The sequence below is a fragment of the Crinia signifera genome, chromosome 4, assembly GCF_055691185.1.
Source record: "Crinia signifera chromosome 4, ASM5569118v1, whole genome shotgun sequence".
Classification (NCBI taxonomy): Eukaryota; Metazoa; Chordata; class Amphibia; order Anura; family Myobatrachidae; genus Crinia; species Crinia signifera.
Window position 1 is genome coordinate 279,355,337 of NC_139220.1, and position 19,896 is coordinate 279,375,232.

General features: G+C 44.5%; 1 protein-coding gene across 1 annotated transcript; it reads right to left on the reverse strand.

Moving 5' to 3' along the window:
* RETSAT (retinol saturase) lies at positions 1–19,745 on the reverse strand. Its single transcript, XM_083184741.1, has 11 exons — positions 19,486–19,745; positions 16,553–16,735; positions 16,217–16,458; positions 13,114–13,315; positions 9,458–9,655; positions 8,067–8,189; positions 7,090–7,228; positions 6,669–6,778; positions 3,450–3,616; positions 2,914–3,073; positions 1–2,009 (listed from the first exon to the last, which is right to left on the reverse strand). Exons 1-11 carry the CDS (start codon positions 19,640–19,642, stop codon positions 1,867–1,869), a joined length of 1,824 nt encoding a protein of 607 aa, XP_083040867.1. The 5' UTR covers positions 19,643–19,745; the 3' UTR covers positions 1–1,866.
* Positions 19,746–19,896: the final 151 nt, after the last annotated feature.

The window sequence follows — 19,896 nt, forward strand, 5'->3', positions numbered from 1 at the left end:
AAGTTTATCAGGTATTAACTTTTATTTTATAAAATGTACTTTATAAGTGACAGTCTGGTTAATGTAGGTGGCATTACCTGACTTGTTTTCACAAATGCCATCTACAGTATATTGAGAAATAGGAGAGCTAATTCCTCTATTAGTAATATAACAATACTTACTATAGGAGTAAGTATTACAAAGGAACTACTCTGATCATAAATTCTGATTTTACTCTGCCTAATATTGTTTTCATCGGGGTGTTTCACAGCTTTCAAGTCCTTTCTGGTTTCACAGCATATAGTAGCGAATCATGGCAGTATATGGCATCACAGTACAGAATATTATAGTGCAAGATAATTTTTTTGCATTTAAATGTATTTGCAGTGTTGTACAACAGACCTGCTATTATACAGTGATAGCTGCACCCCGTACCTCGCCCGCTGTCTGTGGGCTCTGCTGCCTTGAACCCCATATTAGTTATAATTTTGCAGAACATGCGAGTAGCAGGTATTCAACAATTTTGTGCAATCATGTAGAAGTAACATGAATGAATAAGTTTGTTGATCTGGATAGGTTTGAAGTCCTCTATGAGACCCAATAAACATATCCAAGGACTAAACAGATCTTCTATCCAAAATAAACGTGAAGATATTCCCACGGTTGTTCCCAAAACTTAAAGTTATATTGGCTGGGCATGCCCATACATGATGGATGACCAAGTCGTACTCACTGTTGCATCCCTGGCAGTAAGGAAATTATTATATTTTCATTTTAAATAGCCTTTTGTGTTTACAGAATTCCATTTGTGGTGCATTGGTAAATCTGTGATGTAATTATTCTGCTATGCTCTGCAATGTAAGGTAGACATTCCCCAAAATAAGATTATCGGTACTTGTTTAGTTTCACGGCGGCAGCATGGCCGCGCTACTTCCGGCTCGGCGTCCCCTCTCGCTCGCCACACTTTGTAAAATAAACTCCATGCCAATGTGGATAGTTCATACCCCTACTAGCCACGTTGGCATGGAGTTGACTTTAGATAGTGTGGCGAGCCACCGAGCCCGAAGCTTGGGCGAGCGGACACAGACGCTGCTGCGACTGACGCTGCCGCCGTGAAACTAAACAAGTATCGGATTATCTTTACATTGTATTACAATAGTTGGCAACTCTGGGTTAGTAGTAAACACTTTTAGTGACTGTTAATAGCCTGTGAGTTGCAGATTGTGCAGGACCTTGTGCGGGACTGGCTGTATTTTTAAAGCGCCAATCATTTACTTGGCAAAACTAACCTGGTTGTCTATCAATGAAATGCAGAGGACATTTGTCCCCTTTATAAACTGGGTTTCTGCTCTCATATGAAGAGTGATCTATATCTGACTGGATCAATGCTTTCACACCGCCTCCAAATGTGAGAATTGTGGTTGTTACTTCAATTACTTTACAACTATGTCGAACATTTTTATTATATTTTAAAAAATTAGGAGGCTTTTTCTATATATTTTATAAAAATATAAGGGTAATATTACTAAATTTGTATTATACCAGAAATATTCACTTTATTTAATACAGTACATTATGAAGGGAAGGTTATTATTTACAGTAGTTCTTTGTAAAACGGTGTTTTCTTTTGTTTTTGTCTGAAGTAGTTACTGTTAGCAGCTTCGGATAACAGTCGGTTTTAGTTCAATACAGGTGACGTCTATATGGTCCCTTGACTCATGGAGGCTTCGGAGCTACAGGAACCACCAAGAGAATTTAGATTGCACCTATTATAAGTGGGATTACAACTGTGCACCTTTAGAAATAAAAACATTTCCATCTGATGTATTGTGCACCATGTGACTGTGGTCGCTTCTCTTCAAGTAGGTTCCGGGGGGTTAAAGTTCACTAATCCTTTTTTGCTTTATTCTGCATAATCTCGCGCCGTAGTTTCAGGAGGTCGAAATACAGGTTCCGGCCTAGGACCGCCGATGCACAAGTAACGGCTCCACCCAGAGCCCCAGCAAACCCACAGAGGAAGACGTCTTGACCTGAAATAAACAACAGAAGGTTATCACCTGAGACAAGATGTATGTGCAGCGAGACCAGCTACATAAAGGCCTGAACATGCCCATCAACAACTCGGTAAATTTGGATTATGATGAGTTTGAAAAATAACAGTTACGAGCTGATTGGCTGGCTGTTTATCACTTTTTGAAGATTGATACATCTGGTCCTATGTATCATATACAACTTGTAGGGAAAGCTGTCCTGGCAAACACAAAGGTGCATAGGCCGACATAGGACCTCTGGCAGGAAGAGTCTGATGTGGCTGATGTGCGGCGAAGCGCGGTGACTGACCGCTGACTGCTTTTCGGAATGGCATTAGTTGGGGTACGAGCAAAGTGATCTTGAAACATTTCTTATATAATCCGACGCTATTGCCATCTTAATAGCATTCTTTATGGCGCAGATCAGTTACATTTGAATTGCTTTAATGAACGTGGAGATTCCCAACATAACTTGAATGACGCATTTTAACCCTTTGAGCCCCAACATCGTGGTGAGAGATGTGCAAAATATCCGCTGAAAATACCAGCGTCGCTCACAGCGACTGCATCTTTTGTCGGCACAATGTCTAACAAAACTTCACTTTATTCACTTGAGGTCATTTGCCGGCAATAATTAAAGTGATTCATATTCCTTGACCTTCGACCTCGGCATGTTTAGCCGATATTTGGCACATCTCTCAAAGCAACGTTGGCACTCAAAGAGTTAACATGAAGTAAGTCGCTACATCTCACCTATATAAACTAGGCACTGTAATGTGGCACAATGGTAACTGGGGCAAGAAGTTATGTACAAGACAAAAAACGATAGACATCGGACAACCAATTTGCACCTTTACTTGTGATGGAATATAGCAAGGGAACCAGAGGTATTCCCAAAACTCACCTGTCAGGTAGAGTCCCTCGATAGGAGTTTTAGCCCTCATGGTCGCTGTCGTTTCAGGACTTAACCGCGCCATGTCATGGGCTGCCCCATAGAACTCTCCCCGGGAAGCACCAATGTAGTGATCATTAGTCAGAGGAGATCCGCTGACGTAGCAATCAATCTGTGATGTAAAGAGATCAGAGATCATTCCAAGATCACCGCCCAAAGCAATGACCCCACATTTCTATTTGTGTGTCCAAATCGCCAGACTAATAGGAAACATTAAAGGTAAAAGGAGATGCCTAACGTTTGACATCTCAGGAGGTGGGTATCCCATGGGGAATCCCTTGTGATTAAACCAAAGCCCTGATCTTTTATCAAGCCTTCTTGGAATCAAAAGTAAACTCATAAATATAACTTCACCCCGTAAAGTCAGACAGGGTATTTTCATTGGCTGCTAAACAAACAAGTGACCTGGCCATATGCTATGAAGTTTCTTCTTTATATAGCAATTTCGACCTCCTGCATGGCAGACTATTTGGCTTCCTTTGGCTCACCTTGTCCCGGATCTGTGGGAAGATCTGTATGGTGGTCTCTAGCATGGCCTCGGCAAATGCGTTCTTCACGCTGTCATAGTCTAGTCCTCGTTTCTGCACCTTCTTGTTCTTCCACTCCTCAAACCACTCATAGGAGGTGAAGGAAAGCGCAGTCAGGGTAGACTTCCCTGGGAAAGGAGCAGCACAGGTTTTCCACATGAGAAGATAAGTGGAATCAGACTGACTTTGTTAAGGATTATTTCTGGCAGTACAGTTTGTACTGGAATTAACCCAATACGGTAAATTATATATTATAACATTATTAATGAGAGCGATCTAAAAAAAAAAAATGTTTTATATACACACATACATACACTCACAGCAGCACATACGGGTGGCAACGCAAATGATATTAGAAACAACATTTCAGATGCCTTTATAAACGATTATCAGTAACCTGATATATCGTTTATAATATAATATTAGTTTAGTGCGTGTTTAAAGTCCATGTGGATGCCGATGGTCTCCTGGAGGGTAACCAGCTATTTATAAGTTTATATATTTTAATGGGTTCAGTATGATTTTTCGACAGTCAAAATCCAGTCAAGGTGGGATATTTTGGTCCATTCGGACTAATGTTGTGCACATTTCTGCGCATGTGCAGATGCATTCTGTTGGCTGTGTGTATGCACCCTACACCACCAGGGGGGGGGGGGGGGCGCTGGGCAGCCCCATTATCACATGAGAACCATGGGCATTCTCATGGGAATGAGGCCGTGGTACGGGGGCAGGCAGCTGATATCACCGGATGTCAGCTGCCCAACCATTTCCGTCCCATCGTGCACGCATATGTAAGTGACGTGAAAGTCACTTTTATATGCGTGAACCTTCCACATCTTTCGATGGTCGGCAACCATTGAAAGATGTGGGTGTTCCCCGGCAGCAGCTGTGAGGGGCGGGCGGGCGGCCGGGCATTCGCCGGGCGGGGTTTGGTGGACTCGCAAGGCCGCGTAGTCACAGCGTTGCGAGTCAACCAGAATAAGTGCCAAAATCCCACCAACCATTGGCCAAAAATACCAACAAGGACAAAATACTGATGGGGTCGAAATGTTGACATTTAAAATGTCAACAGTTCAAAAAGTAGACATGTTGTTTGCTCGGCACATTATTATAATCTAACTATGTAAAAACAAGTTGGTTTCTAAACAAAAAGCATGAAAAATGCATGTCGACTTTTGGACATGTTGACACTTTAAAAGTCAACAGTTTGACCGTGTCGGCATTTTGAACCTGTCTGGATTTTGACCATCGGCCAATGGTTGTCAAGATTTTAACCATCAGAATTTTGACTGCATCCCCTTTTAATTGTATGCACCATGTAGACTGCGGTACTCCAGCTGCTGTTTCTGTATACCGGCAGATTCAAACGTGCTCAAGTCATTCCCCACAAATTTGTTTAACTTTCTCACATGTACTGTAGCTGGATATGGTGCTTAGATGGGGAAGGGGACTCAGCGCTCGAATACCAATAATAATAAGTTTTAATATGCGTCTTCTGGAGCAGTATACAGTAATCAGACATACCCATGTCCAAGAGCTGATGGGGGAAATTTACTAAGATGTGTATTCTACTTCACATGTGATGTTGCTATGGGCAACCAATCTGAATTTACTTCTTATCAAACTGTGCTTGATAAGTAGAAAACCTACATATTAGGAAGAGACGGACTGATATTGGCTGTCATGGAATTTTTGTACAAACCCTAAAATTCTTTTCTACAATTGCAGGCTAAAAGGGCCTTACACTTAAACGATTTGGGCACTTTTCACCTGATTTCAATTTGCACGTCCCATGTGCATCAAATCGGCACCTGAGATCACAACAACTGCACTAAGGATTTGTCGGATCGGATACATACAGTAGTTACATAGGGCCTTATTTTGGTTCATTCTTTCTGACAAAATCCTTCTTAGATGGACAAAACCATGTGCACTGCAGGTGGGGCAGATGTAACATGTGCAGAGAGAATTAGATTTGGGTGAGTAATTTTGTTTCTGTGCAGGGAAAATACTGACTGCTTTATTTTTACACTGCAATATAGATCTCACTTTGAAGTAAAACTCCACCCAAATCTAACACTCTCTGCACAAGTAACACCTGCCCCACCTGCAGTGCACATGGTTTTGCCCATCTAAGAAGGATTTTGTCAGAAAGAATGAACCAAAATAAGGCCCATAGTTACATAGTAGGTGAGGCTGAATAAAGACTTGCGTCCATCTAGTTCAACCTATGATACGATACATTGTATTCAAAAGGACAACACAATACATCCCAACTCCCCAGTGGACAGTTGGCGGGGTATTGCATGCAAAGGAGGAATGCGATACCTTGCAGTAATGTATGGGGGCCTTTACAGAGGAGCACGTGAGCCTCTTCCAATGCCAGTGTGGTTATGCCTAATTAAATTGATCCCTACACCAGCTTGTAATGTATACAGCAATAAGGACAGTATTCCAACAAGATGTGCTGATCTGCTTATCAACCCACCAGAGTATAAGCACAGCTCAATTATTTCTCCACAAATGGTTCCCGCGATGGGTAGCAGACTGCGTATCTGGAAAAAAACCTTAGTGCCAATTCCCTAGTGTGCCCCAAAAGTATAATTGCGCTTTAAAAAAAAAAATCCATAAAAATAAAGATCAGGCTTAGAGCAGCCTGACAAACAGCACCTGGCTTAGCCAGGCACTTAGAAAAACTGAAGCTTCCAAGCACCTGGGGCATAGAGGGGAAGGAGCCAAGTTCAAAGTTTCCATTCTTATGTGCCAGACTGCTCACACCACTAACTATACCCCACTCTTCCAGTGTCCCCCACTGAAGGACCAATGAGGATGAAGGGGAAATTAGTTTTCTCTATTTCAAATTTTTGACCAAATGGAATAATAGAGTTGCATCCTTTTCAGAGTAGCGTGTATGCAGAGGAGACGCCTATTTCAGACATATCTTGCACTATGCATGAAGAAGGTAGAAGTGCTCAAACTATTGATGGCTGCCACTTTGGGCGATGCAATAAGACTTGTATACTATCAGCAAAATATGATCATTTTGAATGTGTCCGCATACAGAACTGCATGAGACTCAGAATCAGCCCAGTATTTTCAGTAAATCAAGCAGATGACAGGTTGTGAGTCTCATACAAACATTGCCACCAAGGTAGTGCAGCAGGACTTCCAGGTGCTTACCTGGGCACCGCTCCTCATGGGTGGGATCTTTTGCAGAAGGAGAGGAGATATACAACATCGGAATATGATTTGGAGCATCATCTGCTGAGGCGTTGAAGAAGTTTTTCTCCCTGTACATGAAATGAATAAAGTTTCATAAATTTGAACTATAAGAATTTTGCAATGAACAAGGTCTATGGCTAATGAGTGATCAGATGTAAACAACTTGTGTTTAATAATTCTCTTCAGCAACCTCCTTTAGCATGATCTGGCAGAATTATACTGGCCATAGGTGTCAGCGTTCTACTAGCCAATCAGATTCTAACTGCCAGGTTACAAGGCGAGTTAGAAAAATTGCCGTTAGAAGCTGATTGGCTGGTACTTTATTTCTATACAAGTATTATTACATGGACCCCATAGTGATTTTCCAGGTGCTACGTACAGTTTCTTCAGGTCTGTGTCTGGTATGTAGATGTAATTCGTGGCAGGAAGCTGGAGTTCTTCTTTTGTGCCTTTAACGCCAATAAAGAGACTGAAGCCCCCTGTTCCGTGGCGCATCATGCCCAGCTGAGACTGGATTGCTGTTCAGGAGAATAAAGAGTTAAACCAGAGTATAATAGATCACATTCACTATGGATAGCTTATGCGTTCCACAGCGTAGTTTCCTGATGGTCTGCAGATTAACAGACAGCGGCGTTTGCGAGGAGGTATGGGGGCGGGGTTGGCCAGCATTTCCAGGAGTGGCTAGGACAAGGACTGCGTCACGAGGCTCAGTTTATTTGGCTTTGAAAATTGCACTACAGTAGGCAGCCTGAGCAAGGTTAGACATACACAGGCTGCAGTTGCAGAGGGGCAGTGTGACCGATGGTCGCGATATTCCTCTTAAACTGCATTGCAGTGTAATGTAATCGCAAATGCAGGCAGGGGCTGGTATGAATCTACTTCTGCATTTCGAAGCATTGCATACGCTAAGCTGCTGCGAATGCTGAATCAGACCCGGATATATAGAAGTGGAGGATAAAGGAAGTATGATTGCGCACATGGTCTACACACGGGGCAATTTCAGGGCATTTTCTAAGCGATCTCACTAGATTGCTTAAAAAATGCCCCTACATCGCTGCATGTGTGTGCAGGCGATAGCAATGCGCAGCCCCGCAGGTCGTTATCGCCCCGGCGATTAATATCCAGCAGACTGGATAAATCTATAATTGGCGGTGTCCGGGTCAGTGTTCATACAGGTAACACAGGCCCTGACAGAGCGCTCAGTGGCACATTGCTGTGCAGCGCTATGTGCTGAGCGATCTGCGTAATCTAGCATCGCTTAGAACGCTCAACTTCCCATGTCTGGGCCCCATAAGGCTTCCCAGCTGCCCAATCCATAGTTCTACTGAGGACATCTCCAGATTCCACCTACAGTACCTGGCAGAGACTTAACCTCAGGAGGGAGAAGCTTCTCGTAGGTGTTAAAGATCCCAGCATCAGAGATCACAATGGGAGCAAAAATATTCATAGCATCCATGCCCTTCCCTTTTACTACAACACCTGCAAAGACACCAGATACCAGCAAATGTCACAATTTATCGCACATGCAGATTACTTCCAACAACAAACAGATCTTTCTGAACAACAGATTTCTAGATGACAGATCCAATATTATCCCTGCCCTGAAATAAGTATTTAAATAAAACAGGATGTGCATTTACCCTTTGAGTGCCAACATCTCTTCAAGACAAGCGCAAAACTTCCGCTAAAAGTGCCAGCGTCGCTCACATTTGTTATATAAAAATAAAAAATAAATGTCGCGTAAAAAAAGATTATATTTCCTATATACGCTAAACATTAGTTTGCTTGGCAATTTTCACACTTATTTTTACAAATTCACTTGGCACTTCTAGACAAATGACTACTCCCCTCTGAGGGCCTTATTCTGGTTCACTCTTAGAGGCAAATTCCTTCTCAGATGGACAAAACCATGTGCACTGCAGGTGGGGCAGATGTAACATGTGCAGATAGAATTAGATTTGAGTGAGTTATTTTGTTTCTGTGCAGGGAAAATACTGACTGCTTTATTTCTACACTGCAATATAGATCTCACTTTGAAGAAAAACCCCACCCAAATCTAATTCTCTCTGCACATGTTACATCTGCCCCACCTGCAGCGCACATGGTTTTGTCCATCTGAGAAGGAATTTTCCTCTAAGAGTGAACCAGAATAAGGCCCTAAATTCTGAAGACAAAACTGACTGTTCAGTCTTAACTGTAGTCACACCCATGTGCGTTTAATAATTAATAAGAGACTAATGTTGGGTGCACAGACGATGTGTAACTAGTGTGATATCAGCAGTGGCACTTCATTGTATACTTGCTATAGGGCCTTTGCAATCTTGATAAATACTTTATCACACCCAGTCAAAAAAGGTTTTTTTTCGGTTGCTTACTGAGAACCCAGAGAGTGTTATATGATTGGAATGAAACAGACAAGGTTACAATTAAGCACACACTCAGCTGATCAACCCAACATACCCACCTTCTTACACATTCCGGAACAGAAGGGGAATATAGACGTTTATATCAGAGTTTATAGAAGTCCAACAGTAGACTGACATCTTCTGATATGGACGTTCATAAACAGCCGTAAACTTCTACAGCAAACAGACACGAGTTCAGTATCCACCCGCGCCCTTCTAATCTGCAATAACGCTACAGCGTGCCCACAAAATCCATATCCAACAAATTATAGCTCTATTTACATTGGGTCATGTCCATGTGTACTTCAAGAACATAAGTCAGTGTCCTTTTGCCTATCTTACCACATGCTTTTTTGTCGCTGTTCACCAGGATCTTCTCTACTGTTGCTTTAGACAGAACAGCTCCTCCGGCCTTCACGATTGTGGGCACCAGGTGGTATGTGATTTCACTTGCACCGCCAGTAGGGTACCAGCCCCCACGCAAGTAATGATCAATCAGGACCGCATGTAGAGAAAAGCTGGCTTTATCAGGGAACACACCTGGGGAGATAAGGGACAATTAGTACTTCCTGTTCCTTATGGAACAGAGTCTACCGTTGCAGAGGTGCCATTGATTTACCTATGGGTTAAACAGTGATATACACAAATTAAACGCTTGTACTCTAACTGCTATCCCCAGGCAGGAATTCCATTGTGCAATGACAGGATTGCTCTTGACAGCCTGAGCTGCACCTAATCTCACCACGTTCCCAACATCCAATTGCAGATCTGAACATTTCACTCACCACAAACTACACCTTAATCCTCCCCTACGCCTGACTGAAGCTGTCTGCAAAGGCTGTTTTGGGGTTTATTTCAGCAGAAACGCAGCAATATTGGGAAATGTGTTCCAATGCTGACAGCCCATGTAGACTTTCACTTGACGACAAAAACGGAACATCCACTTGGCTTATATTTTCAAAGCTATTCACAGACCTTGACATAAAGTTACCATCTATGGGCCTCATTTAGACCTGTGAATTTGAAGGCCATGCGATTATCGATCGACTGCACAAGCGCACAGTCAGTAAAACGCATGTGCGAGGCCACTCTGCGAATCCTGCAAATTATTTATCCACTTGCTGTTCACAAGGTGATTGACATAAAGCTGGCGTTTGGGGGGTGGTAACTGGTAGTTTTCTGGGAGTAGCAGGGAAAACAGGCATTTTAGGGGAAGTCATGTGACGTCAGCTCTGGCCCCCATCAGCCTGTTTCTATTTCAACCGACCAGTAAGTCCTACACACTGACTGCGCACACTGGAAGAACCATTCATGGTGAGCCAATGGATTTGCAGCTAATCGAAGGGCTTTCCCGCTGGCAGGGCATCGTATACCTGATTGCAGCCATGCGATCAGGTCTGAATCAGGCTCCAGGTCTCTTTTATAAAACCAATGTTGGGCTGAGCAATGCTGTGGAGACCCACATGGCCTAGTCAATAAGGCACACATGCATCCTTTTGGACATAGGCCCTTATTCTGGTTCACTTGCAAAGGCAAATTTCTTCTCAAATGGACAAACCCATGTGCACTGCAGGTGGGGCAGATGTAACTTGTGCAGAGAGAATTAGATTTGGGTGGGGTTTGTACATCAAAGTGAGATCTATATTGCAGTGTAAAAATAGGGGATGGGAAGACCACACGATTTTCTTTGGGGGGGGGGTAGGTTGAGGTTTTGCCTAGGGTGTTGAGAAGCCTTACACCGGCCCTGCTCTCTACACATGTTACATCTGCCGCCCCTGCAGTGCAGCGTGGTTTTGTCCTTTTAAGAAGGAATTTCCCTTTGCGAGTGAACCAAAATAACGACCTTATATCACCAGAACCCAAATGACAAATAGCTAAACTGGTACTCTTTACCTAGCACGGCGCCCACGATTTTGATCGTGGGCATCGCAGGTAAAAAAATCGCGGGCATCGTGGCCATTGAATGCACTAAAAATCGGGTGCGACGCCCGCGATTTCCCATAGGGAACAATGTTAAATGTCTCAATTGACCCGATTTTCCTGTTCAATGCCTCAATTGACCCGATTTTTCCATAGGAAACAATGTTAAATGGCCAACAGAGGCCAAATAGGCACCCTGAAGTGTGAAATGGCCCCCACAATTGTTAACGCCACCCCACGATCAACGTCAACCCGAAGCGTGGCGAGCGCAGCGAGCCCGCGAGAGGCGGCGGTACGCGTCCTCCGACCTTTTCATACCCCCACTATCCACGTCGGCGTGGAGTTGAGAATAGAATAGTGTGGGGAGCGCAGCGAGCCACCGAGCCTCGCGGATACCTTCACAGGTAAACGCGTCCCTTCGCGGGCTTCACAGGTATCCGCGTGCGCTTGCCAGGCTTCGGGCTCAGTGGCTCGCTGTGCTCGCCACACTATTCTATTCTCAACTCCACGCCGAAGTGGATAGTGGGGGTATGAAAAGGTCGTAGGACGCGTACCGCCGCCGCTCGCCACGCTTCGGGTTCACGTTGATCGTGGGGTGGCGTTAACAATTGTGGGGGCCATTTCACACTTCAGGGTGCCTATATGGCCTCTGTGGGCCATTTAACATTATTTCCTATGGAAAAATCGGGTCAATTGAGGCATTGAACAGGAAAATCGGGTCAATTGAGACATTTAACATTGTTCCCTATGGGAAATCGCGGGCATCGCATCGGTCGCGTCGCACCCCATTTTTTAGTGCATTCAATGCCCGCGTTGGGCGCCGTGCTAAGTAAAGAGTACCGCTAAACTTTTATATCAATACAGTGAGTACATTTTAGTGCAGTTAATCAAATTAAGTAGGGAATACCAACGGGTCTTCTGCGACATGTATCAAGAGAAAGAGATATAAAGCAGTTTTCAATTCAAACACAGTCATGGCAGTTAGGAGCTGTTAGGCAGTTAGGATCTGATTGGTTGGTATTTTCTCTCTCTCCATGGGAGCAATCTACTAAACTAAAGTGATATCTGTCAATTTTCAAACACAGCCTGTAACATCAAAGTTAGGAGCTGATTGGCTGGTGGTTTATCACTCTCCATTTTATTACTTTTCAAGCTTAGAACATCTGGCCCGGAGTCTTATGGTCCTACATACATAGCTATTTAGGGGCATTTGTTAAGCAGTCTTACTAGAACGCTTACAAAATGCCCCTACATCGCTCCGTGTGATACATAGTGATGCATGGCCCCGCATTTCAATAATGACCGGCAATTAATATTCAGCATGCTGGATAAATCTATAATCGCCAGGCAGGGCCAGTGTTCTCACCAGCACTGGCGTAACTATAGCACCGCAGCCCCCGCCACCGCGGGGGGGCGCTGTGCATATGGGGGCGCCGGGGGCTGCGGTGCTATAGTTACACCTCCCCCCAATCCCCTGCAGGCTTACCTATTTCGCTGGTCCCGGCGGCTCCGTTCTTCTGCTGAGGACCACCACAAAATGGCCGCCCCCATACAGCAGACAGTTTCATAGAACTGTGTGCTATATGGGGGCGGCCATTTTGTGGTGGTCCTCAGCAGAAGAACGGAGCCGCCGGGACCAGCGTGAAAGGTAAGGCTGCGGCGGATTGGGGGGGTTTGAATGGGCGGCAGGGGGCGACCCCCCTAACGGCTGGGGGGCGCCCAAAACGTAGCTATGCCGCTGCTCACCAGACAACGCTGGCCCTGACAGATCGCTCAGCACACAGCTCTGACTTACCAGTGTGTGCTGAGCGATCTTGCTAAAGCTTGCTGACGGTTCGGCGTCTTCCCGTGTGTAGGCCCCATTAATACATCTCACCCTAAGGTCAGTGGTATTACGCCTGGTAAAGATATACAGTAAATTAAATTAAAAGCCTGATTGGTGGACACATATTAACCCTTTGAGTGCCAACATTGCTGTGTGCAATCCTCAAAATATCATGATGAAATAAAGAATATGACAAATACACCTATAACCACCTCTATAATGTCCTTTGCTACATGATGTATCAGTCACATACCGTATGTTCCAAATATGTAGCTAAGCACAGCCTGTAACTCCGTGTTTTTGGTGAGCCCCCCGATGACATCAGACACACTGCGAGATGAATAGCGGAAGAATGGAGAGAGCCAGTTCACCAGGCCGATGCGACACAGGAAGCGGGAGAGCGGCAAAGGCAGCATCTTCAGGATGACCATGTCTTGGATGCGCCCGGAGACTTTCTGCAAGGTGGACATGCTATTAGTCTTTGCTGTCCCATGCTGGAGAGTGCAAAAGCAAGTGATTCTAGGCAACACACCACAGAGGCAGCAAGCTCGCATCTTCCACACTCATATGAGTTACCATAAAGCACCATACAGTGGGGAAGTAGAGCATATACCAAAGATATACCAACAGCCAAAGTCATGGACATACAGGAAGCATAGTACATTGAAGAAGATGTAATGCATGTAGAGCTTACAATCTAATGCAGATGGGTTAGGCCAAGACAAAAAGGGGGGTGATACAGTAGGATTGTGCAAGTCTAAATCTCTCTGCACATGTTACATCTGCCCCCTGCAGTGCACATGGTTTTGTCCACTTGAGAAGGTGTTAGGCCTTTGCGAGTGAACCAGAATAAGGGCCTTTGTGTGTGTGACTAGATGGCTAAGTGCTTCTTATCTGCCATCAAATTATAGGTTTCTCTGTTGAAAGGCAAATGCAGCTTGCCCAGAATATGTATATTATGTGTTCCTACTTCCTGTTATGATTATATCCAGGAGCACAGCAATTAGAAAGCGGTGTGAAGCAGCTAGCGCACACTATGATGCTGTGGTTAACATGAAGGGGGCTGATCAATCATCCGAATTACCCCACCCTCCTTGTGGGCAGACATATGCAAGTTCAGTGGTGTGGCAGGAAAAAATAAATAACACCCAGTGCCGCCAATATCAGGCTCTTCCACTTGCCGAAAAAAAAAAAAAATGCTTTGATGGGACCAAAAAAAAAATGAAATAATTATATATATATCTCCCCTAGCACGTACCCAGTTTAAAACATTCTACTTCTGTATGTCGTTAAGGCGTGTATTCTTATTTTTGTCATCAATAGTTTTTATTGAGAATTAAATGGGGTACAGAAAGAAAAAAAGGGAACAATGGGGTTTGGGGGGGGGGGGGGGGAGGGAAGAGGGAAGGAGGGCTAGGGTCCATCCAGAATGCAATGGAAGAAACAGTGATACAAATAAATCAGTCGCAAAGCCCAGGAATACTGGACAAAATGAAAACATTCAACGCTGATAAATGAGAGCCATATGTAAAGACACATATAATAGAATACAAAAACATAGGAGCACAGAAAAGGAAGTCAAAATCAAAGTGGGACCTGCATAGGGGGGTATAGCAATTGTAATAATTAAATAGTGGGAGCCTCAATTAACCTGAATTGGAGGGGGATCACTACGAGAAGAATTTGGGAAATATTGAGACCCTACACCAGGCATGTCCAAACTGCGGCCCTCCAGCTGTTGTGAAACTACAATTCCCATCATGACTTGCCACAGTTTTGCTATTAGGGAATGCTAAAACTATTACAAGGCATGCTGGGATGTGTAGTTTCACAACAGCTGGAGGGCCACAGTTTGGACATGCCTGCCCTACGCCATCAGTCACATAAGTGAGTCATGGAGACTAGCGTACTAAAGGTGATGAGGCCAAAAATAGGAGTACGGCATGAATTCAGTTTCCAGAAGAAAATGAAAATGTGTTTTATAAATGACTTTCAATATTGGGGGGGGGGGGGGGACGGACAAATTAGCTCAGGAAGCATTTAAAATATACAGATCTGTTATCAGGGCAGGGGAAACATTGGCAGGCATAATATGGAGTAGCGCCCGAGCGGGATCTGGTGAAATATTCATATTGAGTGTTTTATTAATTAATGTAAATAGATCCGTCCAATATTGCAAAAGCACCGGGCAAGACCAAAATATGTGAAAAATGTGCCCAACATTACCACATAGCCTCCAGCACATGTTAGAGCAAGAAGGCCAAAAAGTATGCAGATGGTCAGGGGTCAGGTAAAGCCTGTGAATCAACTTTATATGCATTTCAGACAGCGAGACATGGAGTAAGAAGATAAGAATATCTTATGCCATTGAGTGATGTGAGTGTTCTACCTAGGTCCAGTTCCCTTTTCTTTTGAACATTGGATGGAGGTAAATCAACAGGAGTTAGCAAAGTCCTATATCAGAAGGAGATATCACCCTTAAGGACCTCCAAACATTAGTCCGACTTTTCCATAGGACAAGTCGGACCAATATGCCCATGAGCTCCCCGGGAGGCTCCCATACGATTTGGCACATGATGTGCCATTTTTACATGCAATAAATCGCATGTAAAAACTCTCAGGGAGCTGGCAGCGGCGGGCAGCGTGGTCTGTGAGGCACGGGGTGGGCAGCGGGGTCAGAGCGGCAGCTGGGAACTAGCAGCACCATTTGTCAGGAGGCGGTGCGGGAATCGGCTGGTGAATTTGAAAAAAATATTTAGAAAAAAGACTGGCCAGCAGTTTATTGGCTGAGTGAATTCTCTCAGCCAATCAGAAGCCTCCCATTTGATTGGCTGAGAGAATTCTCTCAGCCAATCAGCGTCCGGCCAGTAATTAAAAAATATATTTTTTTCAAATTCACCAGCCGCTTCCCACCCAGCCTCCAGGCAAATTCTGCTTTTAACTCCCAGCCACCGCTCCGACCCCGCGGCCCGCCCCATGGACCATGCTGCCCACCTCCCGACGTTGCACATAGGTGTGTGGCAACGGTGCTTCACCGCTGGCACACAACTAGGATCGGACCCAACACATCGCGGGTGCTAAAAAAACACCCATGATTTTGCCCCATCCAACATTTATTTGCTAGTTGACCAAACTATAGGCTTGATCTTCCTAATGTATGTTCATTTGTAATGTGTGTGCTCACAATCCATCTAGATCATGCATGGCTTTTGTGAAACTAGGTCCAATCATGCCTTGCCACAGTTTTGCTATTAGGGAATGCTAAAACTATTGCAAAGCATGCTGGGATCTGTAGTTTCACAAAAGCTGGAGGGCCATCGTTTGGCCATGCCTGATCTAGATCCTTACTAACTTACCTTAACCAGCCACATAAACTCCTCAATGGCTTTCTCCTCTCCTGGGAATGACTTCTTCAGCTCATCAGTATATGCCTTTCTTCCACTCCGCATGTTATAGTAACGGGCATTGGCCACATCCCCCAGCACCACCGTGTCGAATGGATCATCCATTAAAGACCACTTCAGCTGGCCGTCAGTCAGCTGATCCACCAATATCCGAGATGGGGAATTCTCATTCAACTGCCCGATGTAATGGATTCCTGACATTAAAAAGCGCAAATATGTGTCAATTCCCTCAGCGGGCATCATGTGCCATGTAACCACTGCCCCCAGAAATCCAGTCTTTATACTTACCCACATCAAACTCATAGCCCTTCTCATTGAAGGTGTGGCAGCAACCTCCCAGCTTCCCCAGTTGCTCTAGGACCAATACCCGTTTGCCAGCCCTGGCGAGTAACGCAGCTACCCCTTGGCCTCCAATTCCGCTACCGATAACAATGGCGTCCAGCCTCTCAGGAATTTTATCAGGAGAGAAGACTGTAATGAAGAATAGTAGAAACAGGACAATGCGTCAGGGGCAGAGAAACTGGTATCACTGGTAAAAAAAAATGATATATGTTCAGGGGGTATGGAACATGTGACACTCCAGTTGCTGTGGAACTACACATGTTGCCCATAGCAACCAATAAGATTTTGTCTATCATTCTCTAGGTTGCAATAGAGAGATGAGAGACAAAAGCTGATTGATTGCTATGGCCAACATTCCCTCTTGTTTAGAGGTTTTAGTACATTTACCCCTCATAGGGACATTTATGAAGTTTTGGAGAGATCCATTACAATGGAGTGAGATAAATCAGTAACCAATCAGCTTCTACCTGTCATTATACAGGGTGAGTTTACAAAATGAGGTGTTTGGCTGTCATCTCTCTCTCTCTCTCTCTTCACTTTATCTCTCTCCAGGATCCCTCTGAAACATTTGGGGCCAAAAAGAAATGCTGGGTCTGTGTTTCTGGTCACTCCAGTACAAATTATGCTTTGGGAATGGTTATAAACACAGCAGTGGTTGTTAAACAGTAGCTAATCAGTTTTCTGGAACTACAAATTACAGTGTATAAGCACCTTATAGGAGCCGGAGGACATCATGGTTGCCATCGAAAATTGTGGGGCCCGTGAACAAAATAGGCAGGGCCCCCTTTCCCTTTCTCGAACACCTGGAATGCCTTGTGGGACCTGTGTCCGCAGCACTGGCCGCACTTCTCAACCTCTACATTGCTTCAAGGGAAATGTGAACTTTGTTCTTGACTAATTATACTTTATAAACTCCAGTCCTGAGCCCATTTTCTGTCACGGTCCGGGACTGGAGTCCCTGCAGTCCCCCCCTGATGGCTGCCCTGGAGGACATGCCTCTGTGCTTAGTTCCCGAGCAGGTAGAGTCACATTCTGTATATGTCTGATGGGTATGAGGTCATTAGGGCTACAGTGTCTCAGTCGACAGTCAATGGGCGGTATTCAATGAGCCAGAATCGTTGGTCACAGTGATCCAGATTTAACATTCGCCTGCCAATCGCCGTTTTTTAGCTGTGAATCGCCATGCATGGGGATTCGTGGGGAGTCGCCAAGTCACCCTATTCAACGTGGCTGAGAATCGCCGGCCCTAACGGCGATTCTCAGCCATACCGGCGTTTCCCTATACAGCCGCATTAATGTAGTCAGTTGTTTAAAAAAATGCAGAGAAATGCAAGAAAAAAGCAAATTACCCTGGACAAACGCTTCCCATACAGCATACGGCAAACGCTGGGTAATCTGCTCAAAGGGCAAACGAAGGAGTGAGGTGGGGAGGAGAATCATGGGTAAGTGAGGTGCACCATGGGTAAGAACAGTGCTTTGTGGGAGAAAAAAAAAATACCTGAAAAAATTAAATATATATTTGTATAGCACTTCTACGACCATGACATCACACAAGGGCAGCAAATAATAATACATTAGACTTGCATAGTTAAATAGAACACTTAAAACCAATTATTTCACATGTTCCTATAAAAGTTCACCAGAAAAAGATGACGAGGGACACTCGGTGAGGAACGGCGATATGAAAGAAGAAAAAGGAATCGCCAACTTCTCATTGAATACACTTTTGGCGATTCCCCTCAACTACCGTCGATTCCCCATGTTAAATCCTATAGACAAAAAACGGCGATTTGTAGAGAATAACATTTGGCGATTGCTGCTTCATTCACCGGTCGTCATCGGCGATTTCAGCTCATTGAATAGGGTGATTCGCATTTGGGGCTCCAAAAATCACCGTCAGACACGATAAAAACACAGAATCGCCATAAAACTTGGCGATTCCGGCTCATTGAATACCGCCCAATAAGTCAACCACTACTGGTCGACAGGCAGAATGTCAACACATGAAAAAGGTCTAAATGCATTGGGTTGGCACAAGCTACAGGTCGACGTGGAAAACCGGTTAACATGTTTATCTTTTTTTTTTTTTTATACCAACTTTTTCATACTTTACCATAACAATGGGCATAGAGGGAGAATATAATAAGTGTGCCGATCGCAGCGAGGCACCGTGCCCGAAGCCTGGCGATTGCAGCGAGCTATGTCGACAAAACAAACCACGAAAAACTCATGTCAACATTTTCTCATGTCGATCTTTTGTATGTGTTGACCTTTTGGCCATGTCAAACTACTGCATGTCAACCTTTTTATGTGTTGACATTCTGCCAGTCGACCAATAGTGGGGGGGACCTATTGACTGTGGACTTAACGATCCACACCTGCCTGATGTACAGAATGAAATGTTAATAAGAACCATATATTTTATTATTTTAAACTAGATCATAGTTAAAAAGTGGTGAGCAATGTGCACTGCGGGTAGTGTTACACCTGGGGATCATCACTCAGTACAAAAAATGTATTTTATGTAACACGCTCGTTACCTCCACTTACACAACCAGGTCATTATATATGATACATGGGCTTCCATTGCTGAGCTACGGAGAGGAGAACAGTCAGTGTGTCTAGGTATGTAGCATCTGATGTAAGCACTCACACCCTCTAGGCACAGGTACAATAGATAAACTCCCAGAACTGGCTGCCTACGTGCTAGCACCCATAGTAAAATAGAGACTATATAACAATACTGTTTATCTCAGCTTCTATTATAGAACAGAATGTGTACAGTCAGCAACTTGTCTGTTCCCCAGTCATGTGACATAAGTGCAACAAAGGTGAAACATTCAACCGGTAGTATTACATCGAAAGTTCTATTGTATTACCATTCTTAATCACCGTCCTCTTCAACCCCTTATCAAACACCACAGGTCCTGGGGGTCTCCTGGTGTCCACAGCGAAGGGATTAGGTCCTCTGCCCCCCAGCCAGGCCTTGAGGATAATAAAGATAATGCAAACCCCAGTTATTAGATACAGCAACATGTCTGGTTCCTCTCTGTGCAAGGTGCTGTCTGTGCAATGTGCTGTGTGTGGGAAGCTGCAGCACTTTGTACACACTGAGAATGGGGCTGGTCCTGTGTCTGCTTCCCATGGTAACTCCCACTTTGGCAGACACTGACAGCTCAGAGAGCACAGCCCTGCGTGACTCAGTCATTTGTGACAGAGGCGGAGTTCTGTGTGTTATACAGTATGTATTATGTAGTAAGAAGACTTCTGACCTGGACAACGGAAAGTCA

Excerpts from the sequence above, each read along its gene's own strand:
- RETSAT (XM_083184741.1), bottom strand. The coding sequence starts at position 19,642 with ATGTTGCTGTATCTAATAACTGGGGTTTGCATTATCTTTATTATCCTC. Across the intron at positions 9,656-13,113 it reads CTACATATTTGGAACATACG|GTGTGTTCCCTGATAAAGCC; the intron begins GTATGTGACTGA and ends TTATCTCCCCAG. Across the intron at positions 3,617-6,668 it reads CCATGAGGAGCGGTGCCCAG|GGAAGTCTACCCTGACTGCG; the intron begins GTAAGCACCTGG and ends CTCCTTTCCCAG.